Source organism: Emys orbicularis, chromosome 12, assembly GCF_028017835.1.
Source record: "Emys orbicularis isolate rEmyOrb1 chromosome 12, rEmyOrb1.hap1, whole genome shotgun sequence".
Lineage (NCBI taxonomy): Eukaryota > Metazoa > Chordata > Testudines > Emydidae > Emys > Emys orbicularis.
In genome coordinates this window covers 2,814,629-2,832,784 of record NC_088694.1, presented here as the reverse complement: position 1 = coordinate 2,832,784, position 18,156 = coordinate 2,814,629, and the positions used below count along the sequence as shown (strand labels likewise).

General features: G+C 49.6%; 1 protein-coding gene across 3 annotated transcripts; it reads left to right on the top strand.

Moving 5' to 3' along the window:
- The first annotated feature begins 1,382 nt into the window (after window positions 1-1,382).
- TBC1D20 (TBC1 domain family member 20) lies at window positions 1,383-16,570 on the top strand. 3 transcript variants are annotated; one of them, XM_065414618.1, is made up of 8 exons: window positions 1,383-1,459; window positions 5,412-5,597; window positions 6,826-6,906; window positions 8,347-8,533; window positions 9,583-9,684; window positions 10,799-10,940; window positions 11,797-11,981; window positions 13,009-16,570. In XM_065414618.1, the coding sequence occupies exons 1-8, from the start codon at window positions 1,432-1,434 to the stop codon at window positions 13,262-13,264; spliced, it is 1,167 nt and encodes a 388-aa protein (XP_065270690.1). In that variant the 5' UTR covers window positions 1,383-1,431; the 3' UTR covers window positions 13,265-16,570. The 3 variants fall into 3 exon arrangements, with proteins under 3 accessions (XP_065270690.1, XP_065270689.1, XP_065270688.1); XM_065414617.1 differs by having other exon boundaries at window positions 1,383-1,474; XM_065414616.1 differs by lacking the exon at window positions 1,383-1,459 and having other exon boundaries at window positions 5,288-5,597.
- The last annotated feature ends 1,586 nt before the right edge of the window (window positions 16,571-18,156 follow it).

Below are 18,156 nucleotides of genomic sequence, written 5' to 3'. Positions count from 1 at the left end.
ATATATGCCCTTTTATCTCCTCTAGTACTCCTTTTTATCTCTCTGGCTAGAGCTCTGTCATAGTCTTCCACTTGCTTATGTCTTCGTCTTAGCATGCAAGAGATTTTGCTTTAGCTTCTTTTCCACTGCTGCCTAAATCACATTGCTAATCCATCCTTCCCTTTTTAGACTCTGTTGCTGTTAGGACTGTCTTTGCCATTTCTAAGTAGCACGCTCTGATATCTTCCTGTAGAGCATATGTCTTGATTTTTTTTCAGTTGACTCTACTACAATAAACTGAAGACTGGTTTCAACAAACTGAACTTAGTGTCTGGGTCTTTTAATAGTGTGCTGTTGATGTGCGGTCTTCTAACCTTCTTCATCCTTTTTAATGTGAACTTCAATTTAATGATAGTAAGGTTATGGCCACTGCCCACATCTGTTCCTCTACATCTGCTAACAAATTAGAACTTCTTTGAAATGCAGATGTGATCTACCTCGTCCTTCATAGTACCCTCTGGGGCACTGTCACTTTATGAATTTCTTTGAGGGAATATTGTTCCCAGTCACTAGGTTGTTAAATATGATTTTCTACTAATCATTCACCATTTCAATTCATCTCTACCCCCCCCCCCCCCCGCTGTACTTGCCTACAACTTAATCCAACCCAACATTGCTACTTCCAACCTGTGTGTTAAAATTATCCATAGACACTTATGTTTTGGGATCTGGGTTAACACATGCTGTGACAAATCATAAAAAGCATCTTCTTCCTTCTCTGGATATTTAGTGGCTGGTTTGTAACACTGAGTGTTGGGCTGGAGACTGTAATGTAAAAGTGCTAGCTTTAGGTAAAGCTCTTTGTACGTGTCACCATTCTACCACCCCGTGCAAGCTTCGCGGGTTGTTTCTTTTCCTTGTCCCCTTGCCAGCAGCGATGCAGAAGGCAGGGCTACCTCTGCATCTTGCTGGTCAGTTCCAGTCACTTGCCGAGCTGGAGCTGGCCCGTGCGTGCTTTCCCCCAGGTGCACCCTGGGTTTACCCTTTACCCAGAGCAAGTTCTTAACGCAGAAAATTGGGCAGGTCCCGCCGCCGCTCTGCGTGCAGGAGGGACAGGCTTGCTCTGATTTCTGACACGGCAGCCCCCAGCCCCGCACCGATTTGCTCACAGCCACGTGTCGCAGGCGCGCGCTGGGGGGGAGGAGCTCCTCCGCTGCTCTTCCGGGGGCAGGGACCGAGCGCGAGAAGCAGCGCGCGCAGGCAGGACTCTCAGGAGGCTGCGTCCGTTAGGCGCACGCGTAGTGGCTTCTACGGGTCTCTTCCGCCCTGGCCATGGGACGGGAGCCTCACGCGCAAGCGCTCGGCGCGATGACATAGGAGGCCGCGCGCCGCTAGCGGAGGAAGCGGAGCCGGGCCCCGCCCGCCCGGGATGCGCTTCGGCGCCCGGAGACCATGTACCTGCGCAGGCCGCCGCCGGACGGTATCGCGCCGCACGGTACCGGGGGACTGGGCCCCGCGCGTGGCCCCGGCCTGGGGGGAGGGGGTCTCTGCAAGCCCCGCCCCTCCGGAGCCCCCGTGTCCCAGCTGCCCCCGCGGCCGGGCCGGGCCGGGCCCGCTCCTGCCTCAGTGAGCGGCCCGTCTCCCCCGCCGGGCCTGGCGCCGTTCGGGGGCCCGGCCAGGCGCGCGCTCACCCGCCCGCCGCCTGTCCCGGCGCTACCCCGGCCCGGTCCCGGAAGCCCCCGGGGCTCGGCCGGGCTCTAACCCCCGTACAAACGAGCTTTCCTACCCCCGAGGCCGACGGCGGCGGTTCGGCGGCTTGTTCCCCGTTTCAGGGGGGGTCTGTAGCGGGCCCGGCCCTCCCCTGGCGGGTGCGAGCCCAGCCACTGCCCCGCTGGGCCCGGACACTGACCGCCGCCTCTCACCCGCGGCGGTTCCCTCCGTGGCTTGTTCGAACAGCAGCAGCACCCGCCGGCTTCTGCCCTGGCGGCCCCGGGCTGGGCGCCTGGCCTGGCCTGGCCATGGCGCAGTGACAAGCCCGCCCACTTCCCAGCAGCGTTCCCTTTGCAGTCCCCCAAAGGGGCGGTGGTAGCCCGGGAAGGAATTCGCTAGTTGTTTACCCTCTTGAGTGCTTCTGTCGGGAGGTGTTTTGTCAATAGCTGTTGTTACAATATGCAGGGGGTTCTTGAATGTTGTGCCCCAAAGGGACTGCCCAAGGGGTAGGCAAGTCTATAGCAGAACTAGGAGTTCAGGTTCACACCACTGATGACACAGGCAAAGGGTTTGTTACCCTCCAAGAGTATTTATAACAAGTAAATTAGACTCTGTTCATGTGTGGTTTCAGTACTGCTACCCTCATCCATTCATCCCCCGTCCTTCCTGTTGTCTGTTGCCTTTTGGTTACCTTGAACCAGACTCTTTGGGGCCCTGTGTCTTGTGTTTGTGCACCACCTACCGCCATAGGGCCCTAAGTGTGCCTCTGAAATACAAATACACCCACTCTCTTCATATTTGTGACGTTGGCCCCAGTCCTGCAAGTATCAGGGGGTAGCTGTGTTTGTCTGTATCCACAGAAACTACAAGGAGTCCGGTGGCACCTTAAAGACTAACAGATTTATTTGGGCATAAGCTTTCATGGGTAAAAACCTCACTTCTTCAGATGCAACACAAATGTGCACACGTCCTGCAAATGTGCACATGCTTACCTTTAAGCGTGAGTAGTCCCAATGACTACTTAGGGGGAAAGCAAGTCAAATAGGGCAATCTTAGTTTTGTGTCTTGACAAGCAGAATATAATTGTTCTTCCATTGCCTGCGAGATTAACGGGCTCCGTGACTGTGGCTTGAACGGAGGGCTAGAAGTTCCATTCCCAGTGCAGCATTGGACCATTCCCTTAGACGTCTTTGAGCCTCAGTTTCCCCATCTGTAAAATGAGAGAATATTTGCTGCCATCACAGGAGTGCTGCAATCTTTACAAAGTGTTACCTCGGTGTTAAATATTATCAATGTGGTGCCAATGCTTTCTGTTTCCGCATGCCATTGGAATTGTAGAGTTCTCTCAGCATAATTACTGAAATCAGACACTGGTACATGTGCCCATCTCTATATAGCCCTTTAGCATCCTAGGTGATCATCTGCACCTTTGTTTTATTTATTTCTTTAGCTTTCTATTTGTACAACTGTGTAAAAGAGCACCTATCACAGGCTTTGAGCTCCATCGTTAGTCCTGGACATAAACAAAATCCAGCTGAGCCTTATTTTATGGAGGACCTGGAATTACTTGTATAGCAAAACCTACCTCATCCCTTTGGCTGCACATTTCTCTCAGACAAGGTGGTGGTGATTGATACTTGCTAGGGACTTGAGTAGAAATTGTTGGTGGATCAAAAACATGTTTGAAAATATGCATTCTTTCCACCCCCACGCAACAGTTCTCGATTTTCACGCTTTCAACTTTAAAAATAATGTAATGTGGGGGAGGCCAGTGCAGCATATATTTTCTTTCCTGGGTGTTGCTTCCTACATTCTTTGAGCATTCTCTTTTATAAGCTTTCTCTTCTCCTTCCTGATTCATTCACTATGTGTCAGTCCAGTGTTTGTGTTGACATTAAAGCTTGACTTCAGTAGGCAGTAGCTGAGTAGAAATGAGGTAACTTCTGTTCACACACTAACACCTTGGTGTGCAGCAGGGAGGAGAAAGGAAATACAGGGATAGTAGAATTACTGTGTAAGGTTTTGATAACTTTCTCTGTTTACTGGCATCAGGTGACTTGTTTCTTAAGAGGGAGTTGCAGACCTATCAAAAACTAAACAGAACTACATCTTGATTGAAAAACAAGCTATACAAAATGAGTTTTGAAAGGGATGCTGTTTAGATGGGTACCATCCACCACTTGAGCTACTGACTTGTTTGTAGGTGTTTGAAAAGCCTGTCATCCTGTCCATTTCTCTCATTCAGACACTTCAGAACATAATGCTATAAACTGAGCACTCAGGAGCAACTCTCTAATAGCAGACAAGGGTGGAAGAGCAGTGGGGAGGAAACACACTTCTGATATCAAATGTTCAAAGGGCTGCTGTAAACTACAGTGAGTGAAAGCATGGTGGGAAAGCCAACAGTTTTCTTCATTAGGCCAGTTTTAGTCCATCCCTGTCCATCTGCCCCCCAAAAAATCCCATCCAGACTGACTTAGTACCAGTTTAATGCAGTTCAAATCAAAGGGGTGATATAATGGATGGTGAGAGTGGGGTTTAGACTGGAAGCCACACAAACATGATCTTGTTGTGAAAGCTTTTGAAGGCAGGCTAGATGTACTCTCTCATTTTACTCACTGGAACTATGGCTCTCAAACAAAACCTTCAAACGTACTGAAGGATTTTGCTGCCAAAGGATATGGAAATCAGCTGATTCTCAGCTGCCTTTCTTTTCCCACATAGCATAGTGCTGGCAAGTACCCCACTGCAAATATGGCCACGCTGGAATCTGCTCTAAGGAAATATTTCTGTATCCTGTATAATGCCTTTAACCTGTTAATAAGCAGTTCACTACATGCATTGTGTGTGTCATTCTTTTCCCCACCTAATGTCCCTAAAAATCAAATGTCCTATAAAGGCATCATGGTATATTTGCTTGACAGTACTTAGCCCTGACATCACTTTACAAATATTAATTGGCAAATCCTTGCAACACTCCAGAAGGATGGGTAGGTATGATCTGTATGGAAATGGAGTATAATTCTAATGTAAATGCTCCTGTGCACATATGGCAGCATTGGGGAAATGTTCAGTTATGTGATATTTCTAGGTACTGATTTGGGGTAAGCTCAGCTCAACAATACTAGAGTCTATCTGCCAGCCAGTAGCAATGCAGAGTACCAGTCTTATGAAACACTTGACACCTCAGCTGGAAGCTGAGCCATCCCAGCAGTGGAAGGCAAACAGTTGCAAAGTGGCTTTGAATAGTAACTACTGGGTCAGGTGCAGTGGCAGTTCTGTTGACATTAGAATTGAAGGACAAGGGATCCTGTAGAACATTAGTGATTGCTTCTCTGACATCTCAGAATGCATATGTCATCTGAAGAACAGTAGCCTATATTCCAGTGAGATCTCACAGGGCGTGAAGGAATTGCAGAGCTGGTAGCAGGGTAGTGGAGTTGGCACTTTAAGTGGTGAAAGTGCCGTTGTTATGCTTGGCCTTTGGTGAAGATTCTTGGTATCCAGTGATGATAGGTCATATATAATCTGCCCTTGCAGGGGAAGCAGAGTGAATAATCTCCTAGGCGCCTCCCATCTCTAGCCGGGGTGACCCAACATGTTTTTTCGATCAATTTTTTTACATGGTCTTTGCATCTGTGAGCTAATCCAGTCTGTGCCTTCGTTTTGCATGCTGGACAATAGCTGTAATCCTGAAACTTTATTTTTTGTTCCTCTTGCAGAGTATAATTCTAAGAAGAAAAGGAAAGTAGCGGAGATTTATCAGGCCCTGAACAGCGATCCCATTGATGTGGCTGCACTCAGACGAATGGCGATCAGTGAAGGGGGTCTCCTGACACATGAGATTCGTTGCAAAGTATGGCCAAAGCTTCTCAACGTGAAGACGGATGATCTGCCTCCTGCTCCAGGTACAGAGAAGCCCTTTCTTTGCTGCTTTGGGAAAAACTCTAGTGATCTTTGTACATACGTAGGGCTTGAATTGGGCTGTTTTTAACTTGCGTTTTCTTCATGTAAATTGAGATGCTTTTTCCATTGCGCTTGCTTGAGAATCATACTTGTGGCGCAGAATGATTCCGTGGTTTCCCCTGCGTTACATATTTAATAATATGAATAGCAGATCCAGGAATGACCTGAATTTTTTATTTTTCCATTGCACTGTAAGAGCCCTTTTACTGTTGGGCCACATTGATTGAAGTAAGCGTGTTTGGAACACAGCTGGTGCGGTCTGGTGTAATTTGCTTGCAAAATGCACGTTAACTAGTAGCAAAAAGCTGCTATGTTGCAAACGTATCTAGTTTAATTACCTTTATCGTGAATGGGAGCTTGGCTTTATTGAATACTAAATGGACCTTCCTGTCCTAGGCATGGGTGAATCAGTGGCCAAATTACTGTAAATTGAAGCTTGTACGTAGAATAAGTCACATCCGAGGCAGGGAAAATTTGCTTGACACGCAGACCTGGAGGAGTTCCATATGCAGTGGTTTTTACTTCCACAGCCTCCAGAGTGTAAGATGGGTTTTTGTGAGCAGAAGTATCTGTTCAAAAGTGTGCATTCCTGGTTGACCTCGAGTAGCTAGGGTTGTATTAAAAATGCAGAGCTGCAGGAGACTGGGGACTAATGTTCAGCTCCTTACAGCTGCGTGCGTGGCTTATGGCACGGTAATGATTTCTTCCACTTACGTGTTTTAAATATCTTAGCTACCCATCCTTAATTTCACTCAATTTCTATTTATTAAACTGTGTGGTGTTGCCTCTACCCCTATGTAATGTCTTAGAGCTATATTCTGCCTTACTCCAGTGGTATGGTGATAGGGCAAAGATTTATGCCAAAGGACAAAGGAAAGATGATGATGTAAGGATCTTAAAATGATGTTTGTACCAAAGAAATTAGTGCCCTGTTTTCTGGCACTGGAATGTCATAAATTGGTATTGACAGTGCCAGAATGTATAGCAGTACTGGGCTCATGTGTAACAAGTGAAAATGGGGATCTAAAATTGGGGACTTGATCAGTTTGGAGCCTAAATTTCATGCCCTTGACTTGTGCAGGGTCCTTCTCTGAACCAGCTCCCTCTAATGCACTCTGTATGCTACTCAGTGACCTGGGTGGGTTTGTAATGCTCTTCTTTCTCCATCAGGAAAGGAGCTGCGGGAGGACAATGAAGACTACCAGCAGGTGTTACTGGATGTGAGGCGATCCCTGCGCCGCTTCCCACCCGGTGAGATGCTCTTCCTGTTTATAGCAGGGAAGCTCCATGTGCACCAGGAGCTCCCTGTCCCCACACCTCCATGTGATGCAGCTCACTTCAGGGGCCACAGTAGATCTGCAGGAGCAGCATTCCAGGGGCCCATAGAAATGGAGTCTTCTGGAAAGGCCTTTCCGATCTGTTTGCAGCAACACCCATTTCAGATATGGTTGCAGGCTTGCACTGCAGCTGTTTTTCAGCATGTTCTTTCCACACTAAATTCTCGCCCTTAACTTGCTGACTCATTCTGCCAGCCCATCTGGTACAGTTAAAACTCGCCCTGTATCTAGAGAGGCCTGACTCAGATATAACCATCCCTGGCCGTTCTGCTGCTCTTCATAGGATGCGACAGACTCGTGTACGGCGTTTGAGGGGTTTACCATTTTCCTACATGTGTCTTGGGCTGAAACATGTCTGGGTTTGGAGCCTGAGTTCACGAATGATTTAAGTGGATTTTGTTTTTTTTAATCATTGCTAAAGCGTGATCCTTCCAGTGACTGTCATGCACCAACCTATAACAACTCTCCATGTTTAATAACAAAACCTTCTTGCTTTCGCTTAGTTCATATGGTTGGTTGGTGCTATTTATAGACCCTTTTACACTAGCAGTTACCTGACTTCGCAGAGCAGCTGTTTATTGCTCCTGGGCAGAAACTGCTTTTCACTGCTTGCTTTTTTCCCTTTGTATAAACAGTCAGTATATTCAGACCATCAGTATGGTGTGGATACCGTGCAGATCCCTGTTGCTCGAGGTTCTGCTAACACCATATTGCTTTTGAATGGCCATATTCTGACAATGCTTAGAATTCATAATAGACCCAAAAAAGATCTTTGTGTTGTCAGAACCTTGCTTGGGATTTTGTGAAGCTTGTTCTGTCGTGGGGCACTGTATCTACTTAAACGGGTCCTGGCAAAAGGTGGATACAGTTTTCTCTACACATGGCGTTCTGTTCCAAAGATGCTTTCTGTCAGTGGGCAGAAGAACCCTGTCTATAGATGGGCAGTGCAGTGGTTTCTGTGAGTTTTGCAAACTCAGCACAGTTTCCACGAAAGGGGGTTAGTTTAATTAGGACATCTGGAATATTAAAAATAATTAAAATCCTCAGCACTTACAGGCATGGAGTGGAATTTAGCCTTCAAGATGTTTTACAAATACTAGTAAATCCTCCCCATCCTTGAATAGTAATATCCAGGAGTTGCTGGTTTCTAGTCCCATGCTCAGACCACGGCCCCATGCTCAGATAGGGTTGGTTGACAGTTGTCAGGACATTGAGATTGTGGCCGTCTCTACATGGCACAGCTGATTAGACTGCTCCTGGGATTCTGTGGGTTGACTGACCCAGTACGTGGCAGGTACCTTGTCAGGTCTCTGACTCAGCCTTGTACTAGGCCCATCTGCTGCTGTCCCCACAGGGATGCCAGATGAGCAGAGGGAAGGGCTCCAGGAAGAACTGATCGACATCATCCTGCAGGTTTTACAGCGCAACCCCCAGCTGCACTACTACCAGGGCTACCATGACATTGTGGTCACTTTTCTGCTGGTCGTAGGGGAGAGACTGGCGACTGCTCTTGTGGAAAAGCTTTCGACCCACCACCTCAGGTACTTCAGCTGGGCATGCGTGGTGCGTCTCCTGCAGAGTGGGGTGACGAGGAGCTTCCTGCCTGCCTTCCCTGTCAGAAGCCGCATGTTGTGGAGAAGCCTTTCCTGCCATTCACATAGGGAAGAGTCTGGAAATGCAGGGAAAACAAAGAAGCCCCTAGAGCCTGAAAAGCAAAGCATGAATAGACTGGCTGCTTTTAGCCGACAGTGCTAACAAGGCCTGGGGTGCTATGAAACTGCAGTGGTAATGACATGAATAGCACATGCCGTGGGGAAAGCTGAACTGAGGGCTGGTTGTTCTAATGTCATCGTGGAATGCACTGCCTCTGTAAATGAAAAACCCACTTCATAGCCCCTCCTGTGACCGCCTGTTCCATTGTCACTTCCATGGCTGCCCCCAGGGTGGCCTAACACAATGGCTCACTTTTCATGCAGTGCAATAGGCTGTCTTGGACCTGCTTAGCGGTGAGCATGGCCAGGTACCGTGGGAGAATCTGAGTCTGAGTGAGTTGTGTGTGTCAGCCAGGCTGGAAGTCAGCCTCTGGCCAATAGGACTGGTTTTGAAGGGAGTCTTCTCCAGTCCCCCAGTGGGGAGCTGTTGGCTACAACCCTTGGCACTGGGAAGGCATTAGGGTTGTGCTAACGTTATTTTCCTAACTCTGGGCCTATCTGCACTCAGGCGTGCACGGACGTAGCAAAAAGTGTGAATAAAATCAGTGCTGTAATTTCGGTGCAAGGTTGTGTGTAGACCAGCGGTTAGTTCTTACTGCTAGCGGTAGGTGGCTGTTGCAGGGAAGAGGGTGTGCTAGGGCAGAGTCCCTGGCTCTTTTCTGACTCCTTGTTGTGAGGCTGGATCTCAGGAAGGGGTGGGATGCAACAGGGTCAGAACTCCCTGAGATGCAGTTGTAGGGACACCCCCACCCCAGGGGTCAATTAGGTTGCAAGTGTGTCTTAACTTCTGACTTGCTCTGTGTGTTGTGCACCCGCAGTGGTGAATGGGACCAGAATGACACTCTTACCTGATGGAGCTTATGTTTGTCTCGTGACAGGGATTTTATGGACCCAACAATGGACAACACCAAGCACATTTTAAATTACCTGATGCCCATTATAGACCAGGTGAACCCTGAACTCCATGACTTCATGCAAAGGTACGTCAGGATTCACCAAACCTTTCCCTTTCTCACGGGGTTCATCGGCAGCTCCCAGCCAAGCCCTGCCGTTCTCGTGGTGTTATTACAAGGCACTGTGTGGCTTAACTGGGTCAGGACCTGCACAGCACAGCGGTGCTTTCCTCAGAATGGAGCTGCAGCCCCACCGCTGATAAATGAGGAAACCCTTGTGGCCCTTGGTTTTCCCGCAGCCCCTTGCTTTTGAAGCCATTACACTGCGTCTTGAGGGCTGGGTCATACTGTGGCATCACCACCCTGGCTCCTTATCATCTGTGTTTGCATGACAAAATGATTAGCAGCTGGTGTGGGACACAGTTCTAATTAGTCAGTTCTGATTGCCTCATTTGTATAGTTCTGTGGGCGCTGAGACATCTCCTCTGGGGGCCTTCTGCAGTTTATCATTGGCCCTGAGGATAATTGGGGCACCTTTCAAAAATGGCGGTGGGTTGAAATCAAGGGAAAGGGGGGGACCTATCCAGAGAAAAGCAGAGGTGGGAAACTTCTGTTCAGAGTCCCTTGCCCACTAGACCCATGGCTGCGCTGTTCACTGTGCTAGCAATATCTCTAGTGATGTTGGCGGCAGACTCCCAGGGGCTGGTAACTCTTCAGAGTGGGGAGCCCTGCTGGCAGGTTTGTAACGCGTACCGTGCAGTTTGCTATACACGAGTGCAGCACACATCACTCTCTTTAAAACCCTCCTGAAGAGAGACTCCAGGGTCAAACTCCCGACCTTTGTGATGGAACTGTGTCCTCTCTGAATGAACCGTTTCCAGGCGGTGGTGATCTGGGAACTGAGGGAATCCTCGGCTACAGGTGACATTCCAAGATGCACCTGAGTGTATGTGATGCAGTCACTGTGCGTTTCCATGGTGGTAGCATCTGTCTGTCGGGGGGAGAGAGGCACAGTTATAGTGGTGGGCTGGGCCCTAACCTCTCATCACTGATGGCCAATGGCCCGTCCCTTACCAGAAATGGAGGAACCCCTGGCATTAAGGGATCACCAGAAGGTACTTTTATCCGCACTGGAGAGGTGTGGCCGAGGAGATTCTGGTAGCAGGTGAGCTGTCTAATTGGATGTTTTCTATTTGCACAGTGCTGAAGTGGGGACCATCTTTGCACTCAGTTGGCTGATCACCTGGTTTGGGCATGTCCTGGCTGACTTCCGACATGTGGTGCGATTGTATGACTTCTTCCTGGCATGTCACCCGCTGATGCCCATTTACTTTGCTGCTGTGGTCGGTATCAGCTGTTGTGATTTTGTAAATGAATGAAACCAGTGTGTACCATTAACAGTTACCCAGATGGGGCTAGTGAATTCAGCATTGGCTTCTAACCCTGTTGCATCTAGAGTGTCAGGTGTACCTAAAGCCCTTTCCGAGGGAATGGGGTTTAGTGAGTTCAGCGTGTTTTTAGTGAAGAACATCATATGTCCCTCTTTGCCCACTGCCCCGATCTCTGAACCCTGGGAGTGGAATCCCAGCTGTATTCACCTTCCTGCTGTTCCCATACAGGGCAGTTGGCATGTCTGCACTGTGTGGCTAAGAGGGAGGCAGGACATACAGCAAGCTTAAGCCTGTTGTTTCATACTACAGCAGTGAGTGAATGTGTTGGGCAGACCCTGGGTGCAATACTGACTGGAATTCTTTTCCTTGGCATTGCCACTGCAATTTGAGATGGAGACTTACCAAGGCATTATTTACAGTAAGGGCCTGGTTGCAAGCAGGTTTCTGATTTGTGTCCATGTGCCATTTATCTGAGTGCCACCTAAACAAATGTCGCTTCCAAAGCAGTTTCACCCCAGGGTGCCTTGTTCAGATACTGACTGGGCCTGGCTCAGGAGTCTTGGACTGCTCCCACAGCCACAGTACCTCCGGCAGGAGCTTTTCATGGCTTCAGAGCAGCTGGGGGAACTTACTGTGTCTCCTATGCACCTCCAGGCTGGATCCTGGAATTCATTAAGAATCGGGGGGGGGTCCCTTTTCATGGCAGGCCGAGTTCCTTCCAGGCCCTAGAGGTGGCAGTCGTGAATGAAAACAGAAAGGGCGCCATCCTACCCCAGAGCACTGAGCTGCTGCTTCCTTCCCTTTGCAGATAGTGTTGTATCGGGAGCAGGAGGTTCTGGACTGCGAATGCGACATGGCCTCTGTCCACCATCTCTTGTCCCAGATCCCACAGGACCTTCCCTACGAGACCCTGATTAGCAGAGCTGGGGATCTCTTCGTCCAGTTTCCTCCATCGGAGCTTGCCAGGAAGGCAACACAGCAGCGTGCTGAGAGGTGAGTTTTCGCTGTGCGACTCCCAGCACGCAGCATTAGCGCAGCTCAGGAGGGAAGCCATACAGGTTGGCTCATTCCATCAGGCTCTGCCTTTCCCTCTTCTGCACAAACTCCCTGACAGCTTCCTCGCTCCCTTGGCACTCCCTATGCTGCCCCCTCCCTGCTGGATCCATTCCTTCTGTGGGCTGGGATTCGTCATCTTGGGCTCCAAAAGCCCAAGCTCCTCTCTGCCATTTGGTCCCCACACAAATCTAAACCCCGTAGCACTTGGTCGGGATAACAGAGCTTTGTTTGAATGTGGTATTAAGATGATATTCTCACTTTGTTGGATGGACTGTTCTTGGGGCTGGTGGATACAACACCAGCAGAACAGTACTTAGGGGCTGACTAACATAAGAACGGCATTACTGGGTCAGACCAAAGGTCCATCTAGCCCAGTATCCTGTACGGTGGCCAATGCCAGGTGCCCTAGAGGGAATGAACAGAACAGGTACTCACCAAGTGATCCATTCCCTGTTGCCCATTCACAGCTTCTGGCAAACAGAGGCTAGGGACACCATCTCTGCCCATCCTGGCTTAGAGCCATTGAGGGACCTATCCTCCATGAACTATTTTAAAGTGTTAGCAATGCTCTGTTAATGCCTAATCAAACCAGCAAAGCTGAAAGGGCCTCACTACTCCAGAGTGCTGCTTTTCCATGACAAACGTCTCTTTCAGGTTTTGTTTGGAACACCGGTTTCCATCCTTTGCAGTCACTTGCCCTCTGGCTTTGTCCCCGGGGCATTGGCAGTAACTTGTGGAGCAGTGGTTTTTACCAACATTTCTCTTTGCACTTCAGTTTGTTGCTTTCGGGACAGTGTAGGTCCGCAGTCCCCTGCTCCTGCATCGCTCTCATTCAGCCAGCAGAGTGGAGTATGCTGAGGAATGCTCATCCTGCTTGGAGCAGCTTTCTGTGGGCCAACAGTGTCTGGGTGCAGAAGGAACCATTCAGCTCCTTTTCTCTTTATTTCTGTCCCTTCACTTGCAGGACCGCTGCTTCCACCTTTAAAGACTTTGAGTTGGCTTCAGCCCAGCAGAGACCAGACACTGTGCTGCGGCAGCGCTTCAGGGACCGGCTCCGAGTGGAGGAACGGACAAAATCCATCTTGACAAAACCAAGGACCAACCGCTTTGTCAAGCTGGCAGTGATGGGGCTAACAGTGGCACTGGGGGCAGCTGCTCTTGCCGTGGTGAAGAGTGCACTAGAATGGGCACCCAAGTTTGAACTGCAGATTTTCCCCTGATGGAGGGAGAATGGTGCCCTGCCACTTTAAAGATCACGTCCTGCCATGGCAGGAGAGGACGGTGTTTCCTTTATTGAAAGGATTTGTCTAAAAATGACTGGTGTAGAGAATTTTCTAGTCCTGCTGCCCTCCTTAACACGACTTGCCTTTGTCTCCGAGGCGGAGGGGGACTGGCCCAGCAGCAGTGCTCACCTTGTTCTCGCCTCCCTGAGCAGCAAGGAAACTCCTCCTCTCTTACTCTGAGGAATTAGAAGCTAACACTTCCTGAGCTGGCAATGCCTGGAACAGCCTGGCAGGTCAGGTTTCACACACAGTGGCTGGACACCTGCAGGGCTGTGTGTGTGTCGGTCTCTTGAAGCACTCTGACGTTCTCTCCCCAGAGTGTAATGGGAGAGGAAATGACTAAATATTTTCAGGTAGATGAGCGGTCACATCTGCACCAGGAATCAGTCTGGGAACACAGTGGGTTGTAGGGGAGATTAGACTCCTGACGAATGGTGTAAAAAGCTTTCTGGTTCCCATAGCATCCCTTTCTGCCCTCCCCCAGAGCACTCCGCTTTCTGCAGAGTCCTGGACTTACCAACACTCGGATCTTTTTCTTGCTCGGCAGGCAATGTTTTAGTAGAGCAGAGCCCTCTTCACAAATTCCTCTCATGGGAATAGACCCCCTAGACTAACATTAGGGTTCAAGGGTGTCACCACTGTATAACTGCATGAGTTAAGTTAGTGTCCTAATCTCCCCAGTCTGGTATGTTTACAGGAGGGAACATCTATGGGCTTTTTCTGGTCTGCTGGAGAGAGGTCAGCTCTCAGCCAGCCACACCAACTTGACTGGTGGTAAGCGTAGTCGGTTCTTTCAGTTCAGCAAGATAAGACAGGGCTGAGTGTGAGTTATTTGCCCCAGGTGTGAACAGTTACTTGCCAGGCCACACCAGCTCCTGTTACTACACCTAGAGAAGCCATTTCAATTGCTAACTTTTAAACACAGCCTTTAAAATAAAAAAAGATGCTTTCCACCATGCAAAATAGCTTACGGCAGGACAGAAGCCATTGCCACTGGAAGCCCCTTTAAAATGTCTCTCCAAATAACTGTTCAGACTTTCACATCAACCCTTAAAATGCTGCAGGTGAGTGACTTTTCCAGAAATTGACCCCAGGTGCCTAGAGCCCAGCCGCTCACCAGATCTGCCGCGAGCTTCTCCTCCTCCCAGCCCCAAAACCTCCAAGCACCTAGTACTGTCTAACTTAAACTAAGCCAATAGACACTACACATCTCTACCTCCTCCTCCACTGCTGCTAACCCCTCCCACAAGTGCCCTTACCCTGCCCCACTGCTTCCCAGGTGACTGACTGTTCCCTGCTGCATCCCACCCAATGCCATCTGTCCCCGTTTCCAGCAGTGACACACCTGGAAATTAGGTGTTGGTTGAAGAGTTAAGGAAATCTGAATATACTAGAAGCTTTGTGCCCTGCAGTAATCTAGAGCCTTTTATTCATTCTTAATACAGTCAATTTTATATCTGAGTTACTCTGACTGTGCTCTCAGTCCCGAAGGCACCATGCCATTCAGAACTGCAGCGTAAGGAAGTAATAGTGCCTAGATAACAGCAGTGCGCACCTTATACAAGCATAACTTTATCGGATGGGAGCAGGGCTCTGAGCAAACAAATTGCCCTTTGCTTCTGCAGTGGCTGATGTCTGTGGTATGTTTTGATTCAAGAAACAAAAACAAAAAAGCAAGGAGGAAATTTGCACCATTCCCCTTTCTGTTGTTGGCCCCTCTTTGTGGGCACCTTGCTTTCTAGTGACATCTGGCTAGTCACTGATCAAGCAATCACTCCTCCCCTTGGCCAGCATGTCTTCTAACATGCTGCATGTGTAAAAGGTATTGTCAATTTCTGGCTGCAGGGGAGTGGGCTGCCCAACCAATGGGAAGTTTTGGTGGCATCTTCTGCGTTGCAATAAATGGAGTTGGGGGTATGGGAAGAGCTGTTAAATGAAGCACTTTATTTAAAAAAAAAAAAAAAAAAAAACACTTCTAGAAGAGGAGGGCGCTCTCCCCGGGGGTTATTTTCTCACATGGTTTACCTTCCTTGCCTAAATACAAACCCAGGACCCTGTTTCTATCCGGGGCACCTTGGATGCTTGCAGTTGATCTCATTGAGACAGAAGATACCTTCCTATATAGCTCCCAAGAGAGATGAGCCTTTCTGCAGTGTTTGGCCCTTGTTTAACTTGGTGTGGTTTGTGGTAGGCCCAGGCAGGGAATTAAGAGAGGGAGTGTGTGAGAGGATTTTTCCAAAGCACTGAGATGAGTTGAAAGTACAAGTCCCATTCAGTGGGGTTTATGCTCCTAATTCAGGGGCTTCTGCAAATCCTGCCTGACCTGTACAATTAAAATACAGTGGGGGGGTTGGCCTTTTCTGTTGTGTAAAGGCAGTTGGAAAGGAGTTCCTTCCCCCATCTGAAAATCTGCTGTTTAAAAAAAAACATTAGAAATTCAGATCTTGTCTCACCTGCTTTGCTTATCAGATGCTGGGCAACTAGAGAGCTGGTAGGATTGATATCACAGGTATCGAGGAGCAAATACTGAGCAGTTGAGAGGTATAGTCAGCTTTTAACATTGTTTTTCCTGTTAACACCTCTAGCTCCAACACCAGATGCAGTTGGCAGGAAAGATCTTTGTTAAAGGTCGAAACCCTCTGTCCATGCTTCAGTTACAGGCTATGAGTGCCTGTTCCAGCTCTCTGGGCCTCCACCACACACAGGGAAGAGGAGACTTGATGTTACTGACTCCTGAGGGAAAAACACAAACATCTCTGCCGCCAAGTGAAGCGACAAGGTGCCATTGCAGGGACCTGTTGTGGCGCTGAGTGTTGTGTGCACTGTGTGATTTCCCCTTGCGTGTACAGATCAAAAGGCCTAGCAGGTAGCCTGGAGATGCTGCTGGAAAGCAGCACAGCTTGGGGATCCAGTCAGACACCTCCCTCACCTAAGTGTGAGCCCCTGCCTTACACGCTCGGAGCGGTTTCCAGCCCATTCCCGCCTGGAGGGGTTACTGAGCCTTCAGTACCCTTCCGTGGCTGAGGGTCCCTGGAGACTGACAGCTGGTGCGCTTGGCCTGCACTCAGGCTCTCCAGGAACGTAACCGTTTCATTCTCTTTTCACACCTTCATGGAGGAGGCCAGGATGGCCCCTGCTGAAAGACACTGTTCTCTTCAGGTGGTTTACTCTGTATAAAGACTTGTATACACGTGTAAATGCTGTTTTGTACAGAACTGTGTAAAATAAACAGCACTACCCAGTTACCACATACCTCCCCCGTGTGAGTGCGCCTCGGGGCTAGCAGGTCTCCTGGCTGCCCAGGCACGTGGCTTGTGCGGTGCAAAATTGGCTTTTCTGTCTCCCCCGAGCCTGGAGCTGGTCGTGCTGTGCAGTGAGTGAGTCACCCTGTGGTTCTGTTTCCAGCTCTGCCACCGACTCAGATGTGTCGCTGCTCAAGGAGCTTCATTGGTTCTAGTTCCCTATTTGCCACAGGTTCACTTTTGAACTGAGGAAGGTGAAAGGACGAGAGAATGGGCGGGTGAGCAGGGAGAGGCTGCAATGCACTTAGTGCCATGGTCAGAGATGCTGGTCATGTTGCCCATGTCACTCTTAGCCACCTCGAAAGGAGGCTGTGTGGCACCCATCCAGTCGTCTCCCATTGACCCCAGCCTGGCAGCACCATCTACAGCTGGGTTTGAGTTCATTAGCAGCCCTGCTCTGTTGAGCCCTGCAGAGCCTCTCCCCAGCTCCATGACGTGTTTCAGGCACGCGGTTTACTAGAGTGGGCTGGTGCTATTTTTAGCATGCTGTGACTTCCTCTCAAGAAGTAATTTTCATAATCACGTTTAAAGTTTATGTTGTAGGAATGTTAAATTGGACGTATCACTTCATCCACTGGTGAAACGCAGCCCACCCCTGCACGACAGCAGCTAGTTATCAGCGTTCTGCTATCCAGCAGCATAGGCCAGGAAGGGAGTCGGACTTCACCCCAAAGGAAAAGCCAGGTAGCCAGATCTTGTAAAGGGAAGTGGGATTTACCCATGAATAGCCAGGAGCCCAGGCGGGTCTCGTGCACGGCTCAGGCATTAGCCAGCAGACTGGTTCCTCGGCTGGGATAAATCAGCATGGACGGCAATGGAGCGATGCTGACTTGGCAGCTTGTGTGGAGATTCTCTCACAGTGAGACCAGTTGCTGACAGACACCAGCCCCTCCCCAGCAGGAATCGTTTGGCCTAGTTTGGGATTTACGTCCACAACCCACTGATGTGCGAGGGGCAGGCTAAACCTGCCCCTCAATAGATGCCATATCTGCATAACCAGGCACAGCACCACTGGGTTGACACACAAACTTCCGGACCAAAAGTTGCAGCTCTTTATTGTAAATCCAGGTGGAGGGCAAGGAAAGCTGCCTGCTAAGAACCCAACGCTGCCCGGTCTGTCCCCAGTGCCCTGGAGCGTACTGTGCTCACCAGCTGGGCTGGGTCCTGCTGCACCAGCTGTCTGAGAAGTGCCAATGGGCTGCAGCAGGCAGGCTGGAGGCTGTAACTGGAGCCAGGTGGAGGGGTGGGGGCCCAGGCAGTCCCCTGCACTGCTCAGCAGTTTTGCTCCTCTCTAAGGGGCTGGCCCTTTTTTCTGCTTGGCCACTTGGGAGATGAGGGGCACCAAAAACCTTTTTCACTGTGGCTGGCAAAATGGCTCAGGCTGCAATGCTGACCTGTAGGCGAGGGGGAGCCATGTTTTCCCTGAGGGATGAGGAAGGGCTCCTTCAAGCCTGAGGGCCACTAACGTACCTGCCACCGCCATCAACTAGAGGACCCCGAATGTTCCCAGCCTGCTGTTCCAACCCA

Bases quoted from the DNA above. Each gene is read 5' to 3' on its own strand.
- TBC1D20 (XM_065414616.1), top strand. From the start codon at position 5,288: ATGTTTTTTCGATCAATTTTTTTACATGGTCTTTGCATCTGTGAGCTA. The intron at 5,598-6,825 runs GTACAGAGAAGC...TTTCTCCATCAG, and splicing joins TGATCTGCCTCCTGCTCCAG to GAAAGGAGCTGCGGGAGGAC. The intron at 9,685-10,798 runs GTACGTCAGGAT...CTATTTGCACAG, and splicing joins CTCCATGACTTCATGCAAAG to TGCTGAAGTGGGGACCATCT.